At 37.4% G+C, this 18,755-nt stretch overlaps 2 protein-coding genes and 1 pseudogene across 2 annotated transcripts; 1 reads left to right on the top strand and 2 right to left on the bottom strand.

Annotated features, from left to right (window-relative positions):
- Positions 1–6,120: 6,120 nt before the first annotated feature.
- On the bottom strand, positions 6,121–6,854 carry LOC143537480 (auxin-induced in root cultures protein 12 pseudogene; annotated as a pseudogene).
- A 3,898-nt stretch (positions 6,855–10,752) lies between these two features.
- LOC143537501 (large ribosomal subunit protein eL32z-like) lies at positions 10,753–15,108 on the top strand. The gene is made up of 4 exons (XM_077031259.1): positions 10,753–10,818; positions 14,351–14,446; positions 14,555–14,736; positions 14,812–15,108. Exons 2-4 carry the CDS (start codon positions 14,357–14,359, stop codon positions 14,939–14,941), a joined length of 402 nt encoding a protein of 133 aa, XP_076887374.1. The 5' UTR covers positions 10,753–10,818; positions 14,351–14,356; the 3' UTR covers positions 14,942–15,108.
- Positions 15,109–15,249: 141 nt separating this feature from the next.
- On the bottom strand, positions 15,250–18,550 carry LOC143537500 (uncharacterized). Its single transcript, XM_077031258.1, has 3 exons — positions 17,926–18,550; positions 17,002–17,169; positions 15,250–16,899 (listed from the first exon to the last, which is right to left on the bottom strand). The coding sequence occupies exons 1-3, from the start codon at positions 18,469–18,471 to the stop codon at positions 15,256–15,258; spliced, it is 2,358 nt and encodes a 785-aa protein (XP_076887373.1). The 5' UTR covers positions 18,472–18,550; the 3' UTR covers positions 15,250–15,255.
- Between the last annotated feature and the right edge of the window lie 205 nt (positions 18,551–18,755).

The following is an 18,755-nucleotide window of genomic DNA, read 5'->3' as shown; positions in this document are numbered from 1 at the left end:
TGGTTCTTTTATTAACTTGAGTCGAAATCCCATTTACTTTTAGCCCAACCCACTATGGCTACTTGTACATGCACTATTAACGCCGTCAGTCAATGGAATTGTACCTGAATTTTATTAGTAATATATTTGGTAAATAAAAGTTTGGAATTTGAATTTGAAGCTTATTTTTCATGTCTAATCGTCTAAGATACAAGATGTGTTCGGGATGAACTTTTTGACACGTTAAATGGGTTGCGTCCTTTGTTACATGATTAACACGTTACCTGTTTAATTGAATAAGTAGACGCATGCCAACCTGTTTTATTATATAGTTTGATAAGCACGCAATTTAGTTTTTCCTTTTTCTTCTTTTGTCCTTAGATAATAGAGTAAACACAATTTTTTTCATTTTTGATATTTGATTTTTGAATCATTTAGTAATAGTATATAAAAATTGATTATCATTTGCTTAAGAAGACACATAACCATTTTACGAATAATAACAATGCAAAAACACAGAGATTATATGATAAATTACTTGCGAGAAGAACTCAGACAGTTGCGTTAATCGGTTGTCCTCCACCTCTGCCTCTCTCTCGCTTCCGGTGACGGTGATCCTTTAAGCAGACAACGGAGGCAGATGAGATTAGTTCATCATTGAATAACATTGCAAGTCCAAAAATTTCATATTACCAACATCACCACATGATCTTACCTTTATATCAGTTTGTAAATGAAGCATTTTTTGAAAACATAAACACAAACAACACTTTTAAGACCCCTGTAGATATAGAATCGGCAGGGACACATGTTAGATAGGTTTGCCTACGTCAACACACGGCGGGACAGATACCAGATTGAATGAATAGCGAAGAGAAAGGAGAAAGTAAGCGGCGGTGAAAAGTGAGGATACAAAAATCTTCAATCGAAGAAGAAGTAAATAACTATCAGATAACACGTGTTTGGTTCAAGACCAAAAGTTTTCTGTGTAAATATGTTATAATAACATGTGGCTGAAATTTCACCCTTTGATGAACAGTAACTGAGAGGATCAAAATGTTGTTTTTAATATATATATAACATAAATGTGTAAAGAATGAGATGAGGGTCACTCTCACTACGCAAAGTTGAGGAAAGAATGGAGAGGCGTGGCATTCTCACTCATCATTTAACTTTCACCTAAGCACCATCACTCTTACGGAGTTACGGAATATGTAACACATAGTCTTACAAGTTATAACAACTTATTTAAATATAATGTGTTATACTTAAGTTTTAAACGTGTCTAGATTATAATCAATATATTTATCAAACAAGTTACAAATCATGCTAGAATTGATATCCCTAATTACAATATCCTGGCTCTAGTTATATGAAACAGGATCAAATATATTTTATTCTTAACATGAAAACGGTGAAAACCAATTTGTTGTAATGATTATGTTTATTTTTATAGGTGTTTGCTGCTATTTTTTGTCCGTATTTGCTAATTTTCGATTATGAGACGTTATAAGTATTTGCTTATTTATATTTTGTTGTTATTATTAGATGTTTTCTTTTGCTGTTATAAGTATTTGTTGGTATATGCTATTATTATTTTGTTCTTAATTTTGATTCTTTTGTTGTAATTTTTAGGTTCTTTTCTTTGTTATTATAAGTCATTGTTTATGTAGATTGGTATTGTAGTTGGTATTGTTTCTTACGTTCGCATTTTTAAATAAATTGGCATTATTTCCTACGTACTCATGTTAAGATCAAAATGTACATGAACCTTCCCCCTAATTATATAACTTTTTTATATAATAAAAGAAACAAGTGAAGCGGATTACGTACATTGTAATAATCAAACATAAGTTATAACCAAACATTCTATGTTTCTATCGTAAACAAATTAACACAAGACAAAATTCACCAAATTTGAAGTGAGAAATCCAATATGTTCTTCAACCGTCTTTGTCCCTAAAACCATTCCCGTCACGTTGTTTATTACAAAGAACAATACAATAACAAACATCTATCTATGTAGGAACCGAATTCGTGAATTGAGTAAATAAACAGAAAATTAACAAACAGTTTTATTACTCACACAATACAATACAAGAATCTGAAATACAATACATAATCAAAGAAATAAACCAAATACAATACGAAAAAAAAATATAAACGGTTTGGCTGAGGATCGTGTTGAACACGGGGCCCTTAAAACAATATTTCGAGTCTCCCAAGAGAACTCGTTGTTTCCCAGGGTACAACAGCCGGAGCAGTAGTACTGCCGGAGTTAACCGTAAACCTGAAAAAGGTTCGAATAAAAGAAACCAGAAATGTAGAAGAAGAAGAAGTTGGAAAAACCTTGCAACAATGCTTGTGTTGTGTGTAAGGTTTGGTGTGTGTTGCAACTTAGTTTACCTCTCTATTTATAGAGGAAAAACAAGGCACAAGTTTTTCATCCCACCAATGTGGGATACACCACTATAGTATTTTCTTTCAAATACACACAATCACACATCGATATCTCATTCATCAATGTCTATTAGTGTGCATTTGTTGTGTCATAACAACCTACTAATGCACACGTAACAAATTTTCCAACAATCTATAATATATAAACGAAAACATAAAAAGTCTACGTGCCGCGATGTGGTCGCTCCCCCTTTTTTTGGATTCACCATACTTGCTTGATTTTTAAATGAAGGCTTCTCATGCATTTGACCCGAATTCACAGGTATGGGCCTTATCAAACCCTGATATTTTTTAAACAGGTTATAACATCTCATTAAATTAAAAACTAATTTCACCAAATATTTGATTAAAAAAATTCTATAAAATAGAAATATATTAAAAATTAATATCTGATTTATTTAATATGTTATTTATAATTAAAAAACCAACTTTATAGTAAAAAAAATAAACAGTCTTGGGTCCCGTCAAACTCATATAGTTTTTAAACCGGGTTATAACATCTAATTTTTTGTGAAACAATTTAATATCAACTCATAAGTATATTATTAATTTTCATACAATAAAAAAATATAAAAATTCAAAAAATGAAAAATAGATAAATATTAAAAACAAATAATATAAACCGACCCTTGTAATACTAGGGATAAAAACTAGTAATATATATATTCCTTCAAACACAACCAATATATTGTTCAACCGGATAATACCGGCAACCAAACTGTCCCTAGATTCCTAAAACATCATTATATAACCGAATAATGAGACTACAAATTTATTATCCTACTAAAGGCACAATTACTAATTAATTAGCCCTATAATACATTAATTCGTAACCCTTAAACTTTCGTTTCATGTTTACGTTACATTTTGTGACACTCACCTACTGCCAAGTCATCCTCATCCCAACATTATTTAATATTTAACACAAACCTTACCTTATAATTTTTTTAACGGTAACTCACACACTCATCTACTACTACTTCTAAACAAGATATTAATCAACTTTCCCATGACGTCCTCTTTGTTTATTATTACACTAATGTTACTTTTAACCTCGTCTTCGCACGCGCAACCCCAGTGCGCGAGTCAGAAGTTCACTAACGAGAAACAATATGACCGATGTGTCGACTTACCTCAACTAGGTTCGTATCTCCATTGGTCGGTAGATACGAAAAAAGACACGGTGGATATTGTTTTTATAGCGCCACCCGCAACTCCCAACGGGTGGTGAAGAAACACTAATCGACCCCGGCAGATTACGGATAATCTGGGGGTTAAATAGATGTTTCCCACGAGGGTTAGGTCCGGCAAGATGGTTATTCTTCTGATGACCTGCAAAACAGACACCGTGAGCTGGTTACTGAGAAGGGGGGGTACCTCCTTGTGACCACCCTCCGGCGTGAGAATCAGACTAGATTGCTCTTGAATATAAGTGTATATTAAGAGAAATAGCTAGAGAGAAGATATCAGATAATATATGAAGATATAAGATGATGATACCGTTCCAAGGTGTTGGAGTATTTATAGCCGAAGGTAGGTTTCCAAGCAGGTACAGCCGGCTGAATAGTATTCCTTTTCGACCAACTGTGGGCTACGCACATGCCATGCTAGTGGTTGGTGGGTAGGCAGCGGCTGATAGTGACATGGCCGGCTGTGTACTATTCCTTTTCCACCAACTGCAGGCTATGCACGTGCCACGACAGGGGTTGGTGAGTAGGCAGCGGCTGATAGTGACATTAAGTACTAGAGCGTGCTGTTCGTCGTACTGTTGTCAGTGAGCTGTCGCAGCTTTGGTCAGATCTTTTGTCCATACCTTGGCAGGTATAGTACAAAAGATCCTCCAGTAGCGTACGGACTGGCTCATTTGGGCGGGAGTTTTCCCGGCTTTGGGCGGGAATATTCCCGGCTTGCTCATTCCCTCTTCAGGTGACATTACTGAATTATTTGAGAGTTAGTGCCTTGTGCGTGTAGCCTTGCTGTGCGGGTAGCCTTCCCTGATGGCTAGTATCCGTAGCTGCGGGAACAGGCGGAGTACGTCACCATTGGGAGGCTTTTCCTGCGGGAACAGCTTGCGTACTGCGCGTAAGGACGTCGCGTCTCTGAGCATGGTTGGTCCTGCGGATCCAGTTGGTCTTTGCGCAGACGTCCCTCTTTAAGGTGAGTCTTGCGAGTTCAACTGCGTAGACGTCTCTATTCGAGAGTCTTGCGGGTCCAACTGCGCAGACGTCCCTGTTTAAGGTGAGTCTTGCGGGTCCAACCGCGCAGACGTCCCTGTTCAAGGTGAGTCTTGCGGGTCCAACTGGGCTCTGCTGGGACCTACCTCTTCAAGTCCCCCCAGTCCAATGTTCTTCTCATGAATTGTTAATAAGTGAGGTGAACTTTTGGACTTAAGCAAGGGGTTTTGAAAAGGGTTTAGTTTTAAGGTTTTCCATGGGGATTCTTCCCGCGGAAGTCCTAATGTCACGTGCAGAAATTCTCGACTTTTCTGCTTGATCTTTGGGTATGATGCGGGTAGGTCTGTAACCTCCTCGCAAATCAGGAGCGTTGAGTTCCACTTGTGTAGATTCTCCATGAGGTTTTGGTAGTTTTAAACATAGTGATCAATTATGTTAAACAACCGATTCCATCTTGGAGCTTCAAACAATCTAGTTCTCAACGTTCCCGCTATGCGGGGATGTTATTTCCGTTTCCGCAAGCATGGCCCAGAAGATCCTTCTTGGTTTCAATTCCCTGCGGAGTGCTAAGTATGTGAAGGGTTTTGCCTTGACACTGTACCCGCACTCGTCTTATAGTTACTTTACTTCCAAGGTATTCCTGGCGTCAATTCCCTGCAGGTGCTAAGTATGTGAAGGGTTTTGCCTTGACACTGTACCCGCACCCGTCTTATAGTTACTTGGTTGCCGAGGTATTCTTGGCTTCAATTCCCTGCAGGTGCTAAGTATGTGAAGGGTTTTGCCTTGACACTGTACCCGCACCTGTCTTATAGTTACTTGGTTGCCAAGGTAAGGGGGTAAAGTCCCGCTTACTTTTGAATCTTTTTGAATCTTTTTGAAATTCGAAGAGTTGGTGAAAGGATAAGAACAGTCCAACTGTTGAAGGGACGTCAGCGTGGTCTGACGGTTTCTTCTGACAGTTTCAGGACGTGCATGAAGTTATGGCGACGTGACAGTATATGGTCATTCCAGACACTTTTTCAGGCGCGTGGGCGCGAGTTTTCGGGCGCGTGGCCGCGAAGTTTACGGCGCGCGTCCTGTCGACAGTTGTTGCCAGCTTGCATATTCCACGTCGTCTTACTGGGCGGATCGGAGGTGGCAGTTGTCTCAACTTCCGAGACAGTTGTCTTACCACCAACAGGGTTCCCCGCCTGTACATTACTTACACTTACATATTACACATGTGTAAAAAAAATTAAAAAAAAAATTGTTATGTCGAGTTCTTTTAAGTTCTTAAAGCTCAAAATGGTTTTCAAAAGAAATCAATCCAATATCGCCCCAATATCACAGGGGGGGGGGGTGTTTCTTCCCAAAATCGCCTCAGATTTCACCCATTACAATTGGCCTAAAATTTATCCAAGAACAATGAATATGTTTATAGATTCGAGTCTCCTTCACGTGTGTTACACGTATATATAAAAGTACAAACTTATTCAAAAAAAAAAAAACTCATCTCCGATGATCAGAATCAGAAGAACACCATCAATAATCCGATAACAATACCAAACCCATAAATTCCACCATTAACCGAACCCGAACCACCGGTGGGAGGAGTCAGAGCAACCGCAGGGCTTCCCACCACACCACTCTTTCCAGCAAGCTCCAGTTTCTCTTTAGCATTCAAATTCGCGGGCAAAAACTCATGTTTCCCGGGAAACCCATCAACCACAGACCCACCCACTTGCCAAATATGATTAAACTCCGCCATCATCTTCGGCAACTCCACCGTAGCAAATATCCTCATAACCCCACCACCAAACTCAGCACTGGACTCCAACACATCAAACGCAATCTTTCCTTCAACAATAGACGCGTACGAGCTAATATTATATACGTTTTAACAGTCATCGTCCCGTTCGAGTCTTTAAACGCGATAAAAGATTGGGAACCGGCCATGCCGGTCCCGTTTGGGTTAATTGCCCATGCAACCCACCCGTTTGGGGTCGCTGGAGGCGCGGTGAATGCGATGGAGAGTGTTGAGTTGTGGCTCGAGTACGTCCAGTGGAGCGTGGAATTGAGCGTGGGTAAATTGGTACAATTTGTGTACGTTTTTTTGTTTGTGAATTTTTCGGATGAGCATGTTTATGCGTGCGCGGGTGAGTGTAAAAGTAAACAGGTTAATGTGACAACGAGAAAGAATACGGGTGGTGTTAGGTGAAGCACGGCCATGTTTACCTTGGCTTAATAATAATAATAATAATAATAATAATAATAATAATAATTTAGGTGTTAGAATTTGAGATGGAGGGTTGGGAATAATATTGTGTGTGTGTGTGTATAGTGAATGGAACATTGGATAATTGGAATGTATATTTTATATATAAAAAATAACAATCTTTTAATAAAATCAAAACGATTATAATAAAGTAATAGACAAACCAGCAACCTTTTTTAAATAGCAAAGCTAGCCTTACTAAAAACAAAGTTTTGGGAATTAGGAGCCGAAAAAGTATCATGCATGACACGCTGAACCCAGGGCCGACTTAGAGAAAACAAAAAAAAATTGTGGCCGAAGATGAAAATTTTTTTGAGCCTTAAGTAAAAGGAGTATTTTGTTAGGTTTAAATAATTTAAATTTTATATTGGTTTATTTAGTTATAAATGAGTTCTGTAAAAAACTTTTGTATAAAAATAAGATTAAACATGCCTCAGAGCATTCTCAACTCATTCTATAAAGTTATCAAACCCATATTATTTAGGGTAAATTTTGAGAAAACTATCAAAATCACCTCTCCAATCCATTCCCTATTATATGGATGAGTTATATGGCAACTAAAGTAAATCCCTAAATATGGAGACTCATTTTTTATCCATACCATATAATATATCACATATCTATCAATTATCATTTACTATATAATAAGACAAAAGAGAAAAAAATAATAAAGAATTAATTTATGGATATGAATAGGGAATAGAATGTGGAAGAATTTTGAAAAATGATAGATAAATTTATGAAATTGTGTTTTTAGCTAAATTATAGGGAAAATATAAGGAATGAGATGTGAATGCTCTCAAATGAGAGTAGAACTCACAACCTTCAGGTTGAGAGTAATACTCATTTACCACTAGAACAAATTAATGGTTATGTAATTGAGTTTAAACACTAAATATATATTTTGTTTTAATAAAAATACATATAATTTACCAAAAAAAAAGAAAAAAAAATTCAGGCCTACGGGGTATTGGGCTTGTGGCCGTCAACCACCCGGCCACACCTTATGGCCGGCCCTGGCTGAACCCTGCATAGAAAATTCACAGCCTTTAAAGCCATAAAACCAAACGAATCAAAATCAAATAGAAGAAAATCGAATGTATTGTCACGTTTGTTACGGTAGGGTGGATTGTATGTGGTCCTTAAAGATTAAATATTTAAGTTTGTAGTTATTAACTCATTATCTTAAATCGGATGTGTCGGTATGAGAATTAACTTTGAGATATATTTTAATTAATTTATTTTTAATGTGATTTGAAAGCGTAGATAACGGCAATGGTAGTTTGACTTCCATGTGAAGCGAAATGCACGTCGAATATTGAGCTCACGGCATGCATCATGATCATGTATTCGAGAGAAACTAAAGTTAACAAAGTCACAAACTAATTTCCAATTGGGCACCACTGACTAATTTTATCACACACATCTAATTCAAAACTCTAGTGTTACAACAGTGAGTCAATGTGAATTTAGACGCTATCAGTTACGTTTGCTACCATATAGACACCATTGGTAAATTTTGAGAGTTAAAACCCAAAAAATTAATTCGTCGTATTAACATATAAAAAGCAAAATGTTTTAAATTATGTTTATTTGGTCGGCAAACCCGAAATGTGGTCAAATCCAAACGTTGTCGGCCCTGGGCATTGAGACGGTAACTTGACACGAATTTGCTCGGTTTCGATTATATGGTCGTTATGGTACTAGAGCTAAAACATATAAAAATTGAAGGTGAACCAATGCCGATGGGGTCGGTCGATAAACTTGTACATATGTTAAAACCGGGTGTTTTCAGTCACGAGCGTTGAGACAGTGAGTCTACGCGAATTCGATCGGTTTACGTCAGCTTCGTTATGATACCGAACCTAAACAAAATTGACGTTTGGTTAATTTCATTACGTTCGTTATAATAACTTAACTAAATAAAACAAAAGAAAAAAAAAACAATATGAAATTCATGGATCAATGTAGTTCCGCCAAGTGACCCAATAGCAAATTTGTGACACCAAAGTTCTACACAACAGTAATAGTAATAGTAATAGGAAAAAAAACAAAATAATATGGTGTTGTTTAGTAATATTTAAACAAAATAACAAAAGGTTAAAAAGCTTGATTTCTAATATTTTCTATCATAGATTCATAGACAAATTCAACCAATAGGAGGTGTTATCAGAAACTGATCCATTTAATTAATAATACAGTTGACATTTAAGATTCAAAGTAAACATGTTTGATTTTAAAATATCTAGTGTTGGATATCTGTTTTAAGTAAAGGTGAAGTCCTGAAATCATGGCATGATCTTCCCCTTTCTCACGCCATGAAGGTGGGAATATGATCATTGATCCACATTTAAACCAACAAAAAAGTACACTTTTAAGTTTATATTATTATTCAAAATATCTTATATCAAAGTATTAAAATTGTAACAATCATGCCTTTTAAATATCTCAAAATTATTATCATGGTATTTGTAGGGTGTTCACAATTTTGGTTTTTTGATGTCTACATATATCTTTTTAGATGTAATTTGTATTACACACTTATTAACGTGACATATATATATTCTTCTCGCATTTGCTTTTAGACTAGTTTTACCACATTATCATAGTTTATTTGCCTTTTGAAATTGATTATGCTATCAAAAAAATATAAGTCAATATTATCGATCTAATTGAATTGTTTTTCTTTTTTTCTTTCTTGCTTCCATTATCTCAAAACAAGTTATCATTGGTATGTGTTGATGTGCCTCAAACTAAGCTATAGTTATACTATAATCCATACAATTTAGTTTAAATCAAGAATTAAATGCGTCCTAATTTTAATTTTTAAAACATAATCATATCTGGTTAAGTTATATATTTATTATTTATCATATTTCTACCATTTTTTTCAATACAAAGGCTTAACAATAAGTTCCTCAAAAATATACTTTTTCGCTTGTATTTTGTAGTTGATGTCTAACCATCTAGGAAACAACTTCTTAGTTTCGAAACATACTAAAGGTTCTCCTTTAACATCACTGTTATGAACTATAACTTGTAGCTCACGAATTTGGTTGATGGACGATTTTCGTATCAACCCTCTTCTAGTCCAAGAAGCAAGCAACCCCAGGATTATTTGTTATGACAATCTCCGTTTGGTACTATGCTACTTGCAGTCTAATGATTCCCATAATTCATTAGTTTTTTTTGAATAATATACGTTATTCAACACAAAAACCAAGCCGATTAACATATAGTTATGACATAAGAACTCCAATACCTCCAAGTAATTACCGTGCCACACCTTGAGCTTTGGTCCCCCTTCAACATGTTCGAAGTGAATTATGTCAAAAACCTAGTAAGGTTTATAGTTGTGAGAAAGATAAACGTCTTTTCTTCCCGCTTTTTAAATTGTAACCTATAAAGTTAATCTCTCTCCTTTTTTTGGCTTTTTTTTCTTTTCTTGCCTTTTAAAGTTAGAGGTGTACAAAACCGGTTTGACCCAAACTGGTACGGTATATAAACTAATTTAAGCATAGAACTTTGCAAACTAATCAAAACTGGTTCGGTTCGGTTTTTAAACCGATATAACTGTGAAATGAGCGAACTGACATACAGACCAACGGTCCGGTTTGGTTTCCGATTAACCGGTTCCATACCAGTTTTTTTACAAACCAGACCGGTTTATTTTTTTCGTATTCAAAACCAGTTTAAGCATAGAAGTAGCCAAAATGATCCGGTTTGATTTCCGGTTAACCGGTTCGGAATAGGTTTCTTTACACCTCTACTTAAAGTGATTTGACATAAGTGGGCTCATACAGTCATATCTCATGTTAATAATAAATGGGCCTTTGAATGGGTCATAAACTCATAATCATATTTCAATATATTACCCCATTAATAAAAATCATGTATATGAAACCCTAGGGCTCGTCGTTGCAACCACTTTCTTCGCGTCTCAATTCACAGGTTCGAACCTCCATTAACATTAACTGTTCATCAATCACACACATAATTAATTATGCAATTGTAGTTTATAGCTTGTAGATCTCGTTCAATTAGGTTTTATTAGCTACAGCTCATTTCTACTTTTATTAGATTACTATTTGAACTTAATAATATCTGGTTTGTATATGAATTTAATTTGTTTATGTGTTATTTCTTTAGTTTCGATTAGCTGCGTCCGTACAGTTATGAGTATACTGTTCTAACTTATTGTTTTTTTATGATTGTTATCAATTTATTTAAAATGTATGTTCTAACATTGCCACAGTTGCTTCAATCTAAATAAAACATATTGGAATTAGCAATTTGAATCATCATATTAGTGCCAAAAGCTCAAAACTAGGGGTGAAAACGGGCGGTGCTCGAGCTTGATCAGGCTTGAGCTCGGCTCATTTAACTTACACGGAGCTCGAGCTTGAATTAGACTCATTTCGAGTTATATATTCAAAGCTCGAGCTTGGCCCGTGTGTAGATTTTCAAGCTCGAGCTTGGCTTGTGCTCGGCTCGTTTAACTTACATGGAGCTCGAGCTAGACTCATTTCGAGTTCTATTTTCAAAGCTCGAGCTCGGCCCGTGTGTAGATTTTCAAGCTCGAGCTTGGCTTGTGCTCGGCTAGTTAACTATTTATTATTTAATTTTTATATATTTGTAATGATTTTTATGATTTTTTTTTCAATTATAATTTTATGTATAAAGTAATATTATTTAGTTATTTTTATAACACTATATATACTTATTAATTATTAAATATATATATTAAAAATTATATAAATGATAGGCTCGTTTAGGCTTGCGAGCCAGCTCGAGCTCGATAAGTGAAGCTCGGGCTCGGGTTCATTTATTAAACGAGCTTACTTTTATGCTCGAGCTCGTGCTTGGACTCGATTAAGCTCAGCTTGCTCGTGCTTTTTAATGAGCCGATCTCGAGTAGCTCGCGGGTGGCATGTAAGGCCCCGTTATCGGTAACCCTACTTTCGTGTTGGATTTACTCATAAACACAGTTCTAAATATCAGAGTTAATTAAAAACTTTACGCGGAATATAAAACTTTCATAAAACATTACATATCAATTCATAATCATGTCTTAAAACATTCCTCTTGTCTTTCAAAATCAAAACATAACTTATAAAACATATCAGCTCTTCAGATGCCAGGCTTTAGTCTTCTGCCATGTGTCCTCCACTCAAGCCAGCCGTCTCATCCTACTCACCTGCGTGCATACTAAAAGTCAGCTACGCTGAGTGAGTTCTAGTTAATCATACAATACCATACGATACCTTATTACATACATACGTACTTAACCTCATAACTTTCTTTCATACACACATAAGTACTCATACCTTCACTCTTACTTATATACTTTCTTTCTTACTTACATACTTTCTTTACATTCATAATCATACGTTTTAAAGAGCCTTTTGCCCTATAACCTCACAGATATTATAAGGGTCTGGTCCCTAACATCACAGATATTATAAGGGTCTGGTCCCTATCCTCACAGATATTGTAAGGGTCTGGTCCCTAACATCACAGATATTATAAGGGTCTGGTCCCTAACATCACAGATATTATAAGGGTCTGGTCCCTAACATCACAGATATTATAAGGGTCTGGTCCCTAACATCACAGATATTATAAGGGTCTGGTCCCTTGCTTTCGAATATTAGTAGGGTTCAGTTCCCTCTTCGTTACCATACAACCATGCATCATACCTCGAGTATTATTAGGGCTCGGTACCCTTTTCGTAACCATACAACCATACAACCGTCATTTCCTTCTTTTATTAACTTTATTACGTTCATACACATAAACATTCATATCATACTTGCCATATTTATAACGTTACAACCTGACAGTACGTGCAATATCCGAAGATCGTTCACGAACCATCAAGCAATCATTCATACATATCACATATATCACATATGGCTTTATAACGTTACAACCTGACAGTACGTGCAATATCCGAAGATCGTTCACGAACCATCAAGCAATCATTCATACATATCACATATATCACATATGGCATACACTTATCACTTAGGATAAATGTATCAACAACACATCAAGTATGCACACAGCCCCGAAAACATAACAAGGAATGGGGCTAGAAACTCACCTGGATCCTGTTACGCTCGCCGTTGATCGTAATTCCTTTCTTTAACTGGGCCCGGCTAACTGTATAATATTTACACATATCAATTAACTACTACTACTCGTTTTGTATTTCTATCTATATATGACCCACAACGAACGGGGGTCCGGGGGCAGCGCCCCTGGCAGCGGGGTTCTAGGGGCGGCAGCCCCTAGCGGGGTCCAAAGGGCAGAGCCCCTGGCTGGGGTTAAGCTGCCTTAACACATTTTCCATTAGGTTTTTAATTTATTTTATAAACGAACTTCACTTCAGGCGAAGTTAAACCTTAGGCGAACTTGGCTTCAGGCGAAGTTAAACCTTAGGCGAACTTGGCTTCAGGCGAAGTTAAACCTTAGGCGAACTTGGCTTCAGGCGAAGTTAAACCTTAGGCGAACTTGGCTTCAGGCGAAGTTATACCTTAGGCGAACTTGGCTTCAGGCGAAGTTACGCTTGAAGGCGAAGTTACGCTTGAAGGCGAAGTTCATCAGGCGAACTTAATCTTGCAGGCGAAGTTATCGCGCTGCAAATCTGTTTGCCCATAACTCCTTCGTTTCTTAGCCAAATAACTCGATTTTGGTACCCACGGAATCGTATGATCGGCGCCTACAAATCCCAACCATCAAATCGGCCTAAAATCGACGTTTTAGGGGTCCGATTTGGGCAGTTTGGGTTTCGGGTCCGGTTAACCCATCCAATCCTAACCATTTTCAGTAATATTAACTTTGTTGGGTTTGTTCTTACCTTACCAACTCAGATCTATCAACGAAATCTCGGGTCTCGGCTTCGAATCTTGATCGGTTAGAAAGCGGTGTTTTGAGGAGTGTGTGGAGTGTGTGTGGAGTTTGGTGAGAAATGAGATATTTTGGGATTTTGGGGGTATTTATATCCCTGAAATCCCATTCTCATTTATCCTATCCCAGTTAATCCAAGTCCATGACCCGCTCCTACCCGATATTAATAATTAAAAACGCGAAATCACTAACATAACTTTCTTTATTCAACATTATAAATTTTAGGATGTTACATGGCACGGCTCGTTTGCACCCCTACTCAAAACTGAACAATTCACAAAATGTTAGCAATATTTGTTATATAATATATAGTGTGGTTTGATTAAGGGTCCGGTGCAATTATGATTACTGGTTAGGGTGATTTGAATTTTACAATACAATTAATTTCAAAACATAAGGTGTTATATTAGAACTAGTTTATTCACTTTTTTTTGTTAAGCTATTTGTTGTCATTTGCTTATCAAACCAGCTATTTTCATGAACAAATGGTTTAGGAGGTAGTAAATGTTGTCCGTTTTAATAAACTTTATGTAGTGGTTTAGTAAATAAATATTTATGTTTTGTTTTGTAGTAATCAATGGCGGTCCCTAAGCTTGATAAGAAAATCGTCAAGAAGCGTGTCAAGAAGTTCAAGAGGCCCCAAAGTGACTGGAAAATATGTGTCAAGGTACATTTATGCTTTTCTTAGTCGGTATTCATATAATTATAGCATTTATGCATTTGCAGTATATTTCAAGAGTTGACCACAATGCTGACTTTTTGTGTCATGCGGCAGGAAAACTGGCGTAGACCAAAGGGTATTGATTCCCGTGTTCGGAGAAAGTTTAAAGGTGTTACCCTTATGCCCAATATTGGTTACGGGTCAGACAAAAAAACCCGCCACTTTCTCCCCAACGGGTTTAAGAAGTTTGTGGTTCACAATGCCGAAGAATTGGAAGTTCTCATGATGCACAACAGGTAACTATTTATAAGTAACTTTTTATTGTTTGTGTAATATTCCTTTATAATTGATGTATTTTAATAAATTTTTAGGACATACTGTGCTGAGATCGCACACAACGTATCGACCCGCAAACGTAGGGAAATCGTTGAGCGTGCAGCACAGTTGGACGTGGTTGTTACCAACAAATTAGCCAGGCTTCGCAGCCAAGAAGACGAGTAAGCTTGGTACCCCCTTTGTTACGAAAAAACAATTGCAAATGTTTAAGCTTCGCGTTTTGAGCATACTTTTAAGTTCATGTAGTTTGTTACCAGACACTTTCGTTGAATCATGTTTTGTTTATTTGAGTAATTCATGCTTATAAATTTCATTTTCAAATTACATATGCATACATGCTTATATTTTTGCTAAATGCTAAACTCTCCATTTAACTAAATATATTGTCAAGAGTACTTCATCATCTGTAGAACCAATGATCTCTGACATTTAACGTTGTTCAATCAAATTCAATACCCCTGTTGTCGGTTAGTGTCAATTCATGATGGATTCGTCGTGTCGTTCTTGTAGCCCGGTTTTATAAACTCGACTTGCGTGTAAGGATTCTCACATCGAATCGTCCCTTTAACACATTTTTCAACCTCCGTTATTTCCTTCACAATGCACCCGATGCAAAACCCTAACGAGTATAAGTGAAGAAGAGTTTTTCTTTTACACTCTTCTTCACTTTTAATCTTATCGGTTACTTCTTCGAGACGTTGAACAAAAGTATCCATAACTTTTGTACCCGCTTCTATTTGACTTCCCGATTCTAAGTCAAAGAACCCTCCGCTCTCTTGGTCAAACGCGCCGTTTGACTTGACCAAAGTGAGTTTCTGTAGATGCTTCACACACGGGCTTGTGGTCTCCTTCAAAGTCTTCAAACCGCCATTGATGTGTTCTTGAAGCTCTTTCCAACCTTCATCACAACTTTGTGATAAACTTGTGATAAACTGAATATTATAAACCATAATCTGCATCAAATACACCATTTTAGATAACTGTTCTTGTGCGTTTTCGTAACACGAAGCCTTAAATGGTAGAAACCAAAAGCTCGGCTCGCATTTTGCATCTCTAATCAAGTTCTTCAACCCGTTTATGTCAGATTTCAGTTTCTTGATACTTCTGTTGATCAAAAGAATGTCCGGGATTTGATTTAAGCATTCGTCTAACGTCCCCAAACATCGGGCCACTTGAAGTTTGACCAAAGTTGCGGGTCTAACGGGTTGAAGTAAAATCTCCAATAAAACCATGCAAAAAAGCCCAATTGAAACCTCAGTTAATCTTGCAATGGCGAACTCTTTTGGCGGGCCATAGTTTTTTCGGCCGAGTATCAAAAGGGCACCGATCACTGCCGAGATGCCTCCACTTTCGCCAAACATTTGACTATGTTGTAACAAGCTTGTGAAAACAATCCATGGTAAGATAATAATAAACCTTATTTCAGCCATTTGGTTTAAAAGACAGCTACCTAGTACACCGTATACGGAACCGATCGCCGTACCTTGTATCCGGTTATTTGCAACTGTAAAAACCGGTTGTCGTCCTTCTACAAAACTAATTGCTATCGTGAGCCCTGACCAATACCCGTTCTTTTTATCAAAAAACATACCAAGAAGCACCGCGAGACCTAATGAAACCGAGCATTTTAAAGCAAACACGAGCCGGTCTGTCCGCCATTGACTCAAGTCTTCCCGATTTTTTGGTTCTTCGGCTATGCTATTGTTATTTGTCTTTTGATCATCGAGTGGCTCGGGTTTAAGGTTCATAGTTGAGTTGTCTGTAAGCTGTTCAAAGCATGACAGGAAGAAAAACGCGGGTAGGTTTTTATTGGTTGGTGAAGTGGATGTAATCGATTGTACGGCTGTGTCGAATAGTTGGTTTTTATTTTCGGGAACGGTAACCGCCTCATCAAACGGTACAAAACACTTGGCGTGCTCGAGTTTGAGTGTTTGTTTAACTTGTTCGCTTTGCAAGTAGGTTTTTAACTCGTTATCGATAATATTAACCGGAAATGAAGAAATTTCAGATACCGCCATTTTCATTCCGTTAATCGGTGTTTCAATGCTGTTTAATCTATCTCCCATATTCATGAAACTCTTTTTGAAGTCTCGAACTCGATGTCTTTCCCACTTTATGCCTTCCTGTTATTGATAAAAAATAAGATTTTTAGAAACATTGGATTCAAAGACTCGAAGGTGAGCGACTGATCGGGCCATTGTGCGTGAAGGTGTGACTGTAATTACCTGGATGCGGTTGATGTGGCGCAGGAGCGTGGTTCCTGATTTAGCAAATGGTTCGGCTTGAGCAATAAGATCGTCTGCTGTTGATTTGTCTCGACTCAAAAACGCCTTTAAGGAGAGACTGCTTCTTTCTGATGCGTTTTCTGTGTATGTATGGAATTGCTTCTTCACCTACATATATATTTTTATCAAATGAAATCATAAATTTTAGAAAATAATTATCTCAATTTTAGATTTCCAAAACTTTGAACCATGAGTATTGTTTCTGGTCTGGTGAACCGGTCATCGGTTTGGCTCACGAGCTATTTTTGTTTTAACTTTTTTTAGTCGATGGTTATTGTTTGTGGATGGGTTTGAAACGACCTAAGCTGAGTTGGTTCATTTTTGTAACGAGCCAAACTCGGACAAATCTCGGCTCGGGTCATGGCTCGGCTCGTTGGCTCGATCTTAGGTTCGTTTAACTTTAAAATCAAGCCCGAGCCTAGCTGAGCTGCCTTGTTTAATTTCAAGCTCGAGCTCGAACCTACTCTGGCTCGACTCGTGAACAGCCCTACACGAGCTGTTTTTGTATTATCTTTTTTAAGTCGATGGTTATGGTTTGCGGATGGGTTTAAGAACTGTTGGTACCATACCGGATCCAACATGCATTTAACACTATTAATATGGCAAAAACTAGTGAGATCTTATATACATAATTACACACTTTTATAAGTTATCTACTTGTGTAAACTGTTTTGATCTCTTTACTTTTAATCTGGTTTTTAAAAACATATAATATACATGTGATATGTGATGTAGTATTATTGCATATGGAACTCATGTTTCAAAATCATAATTAGGCTAAATGCCAACCGGATTAATAATTGCGTATCAATTTAAGTTATTTAACTAAGTTAATTATTTTACTAAACTAGAAAAGAAAACTACCTCTGTTACGGCGAGCCGAGGGTACGGAAGTATCAAAGCCAGGACAGAACCTGACGCTCCAAGGGCGGTGCACGCTGCAATATGAAGTGGGTGGCTCACAGGTCCAGCCTCACGTCCACGAACCACCGCACCAACATAAATAATCACCAACTGTGCAAACGCAATACGTTTGGTTAATATCGAAAGGCACTCTGGCACGGCCACCATAAACGCACTCAAAGCCACCGCTATAGTCGCACCACCTTCCGTGAACCTAGCCGGTCCCACCACCCAAAGACACAACATGGTCGAGGGAACCACTAGCACGGTGGCACAAAGTGCGTGCCACGAACCTCTTAACGTGGTACCAAGCGTTGCATCGGAAACAATAAGTATAGCGGTCACATAAGCCACCGAAGGGTATTGAATCTGGTGCCGGACATGGTCAGGTCCATATAGGGCGGTGCAACCTATTATGGTGCACGCTATGGCGGTTCTGAAGGCAGAACCTAGTCTTTCTCGCCATATAGCCCCCGCATGGGGCGGCGCCACCACTTTAACTCCCATTTTCGGCTACGCTTGTTGCTAGTTTTTGATATTTTTGAAACTTAATGTTGTTGAATATGATGAAGGTTAATATGTGACAAATATGTGTGTATGTGTTTTGAGTTGATGATCTCTTGGGAGTGTGGTTTTGTAGGAAGAAAAAGGGGGGTGGGGGTCATTACTATATGGGGGTCCTACGTGGGACAAGTCACTATAAATAAATAATGTGACTAGTGATTAAAATTATTAATATACAATATACATACTTCTTTGTCTCGTCAATCATCGTCGGTTAAAATGTGCCG

The sequence above is a fragment of the Bidens hawaiensis genome, unplaced genomic scaffold, assembly GCF_021521415.1.
Source record: "Bidens hawaiensis isolate Kalapana, Puna unplaced genomic scaffold, B.hawaiensis_p1.1 tig00011192_1, whole genome shotgun sequence".
Taxonomy (NCBI): Eukaryota; Viridiplantae; Streptophyta; class Magnoliopsida; order Asterales; family Asteraceae; genus Bidens; species Bidens hawaiensis.
Note: the sequence above shows the minus strand (reverse complement) of the source record. Positions and strands in the feature narration are given on the sequence as shown.

Coding starts and splice junctions, on each gene's coding strand:
- LOC143537501 (XM_077031259.1), top strand. CDS start 14,357: ATGGCGGTCCCTAAGCTTGATAAGAAAATCGTCAAGAAGCGTGTCAAG. Junction 14,447..14,554: donor ACTGGAAAATATGTGTCAAG/GTACATTTATGC, acceptor GTCATGCGGCAG/GAAAACTGGCGTAGACCAAA. Junction 14,737..14,811: donor GTTCTCATGATGCACAACAG/GTAACTATTTAT, acceptor ATAAATTTTTAG/GACATACTGTGCTGAGATCG.
- LOC143537500 (XM_077031258.1), bottom strand. CDS start 18,471: ATGGGAGTTAAAGTGGTGGCGCCGCCCCATGCGGGGGCTATATGGCGA. Junction 17,170..17,925: donor CTCGGCTCGCCGTAACAGAG/GTAGTTTTCTTT, acceptor ATATATATGTAG/GTGAAGAAGCAATTCCATAC. Junction 16,900..17,001: donor GCCACATCAACCGCATCCAG/GTAATTACAGTC, acceptor TATCAATAACAG/GAAGGCATAAAGTGGGAAAG.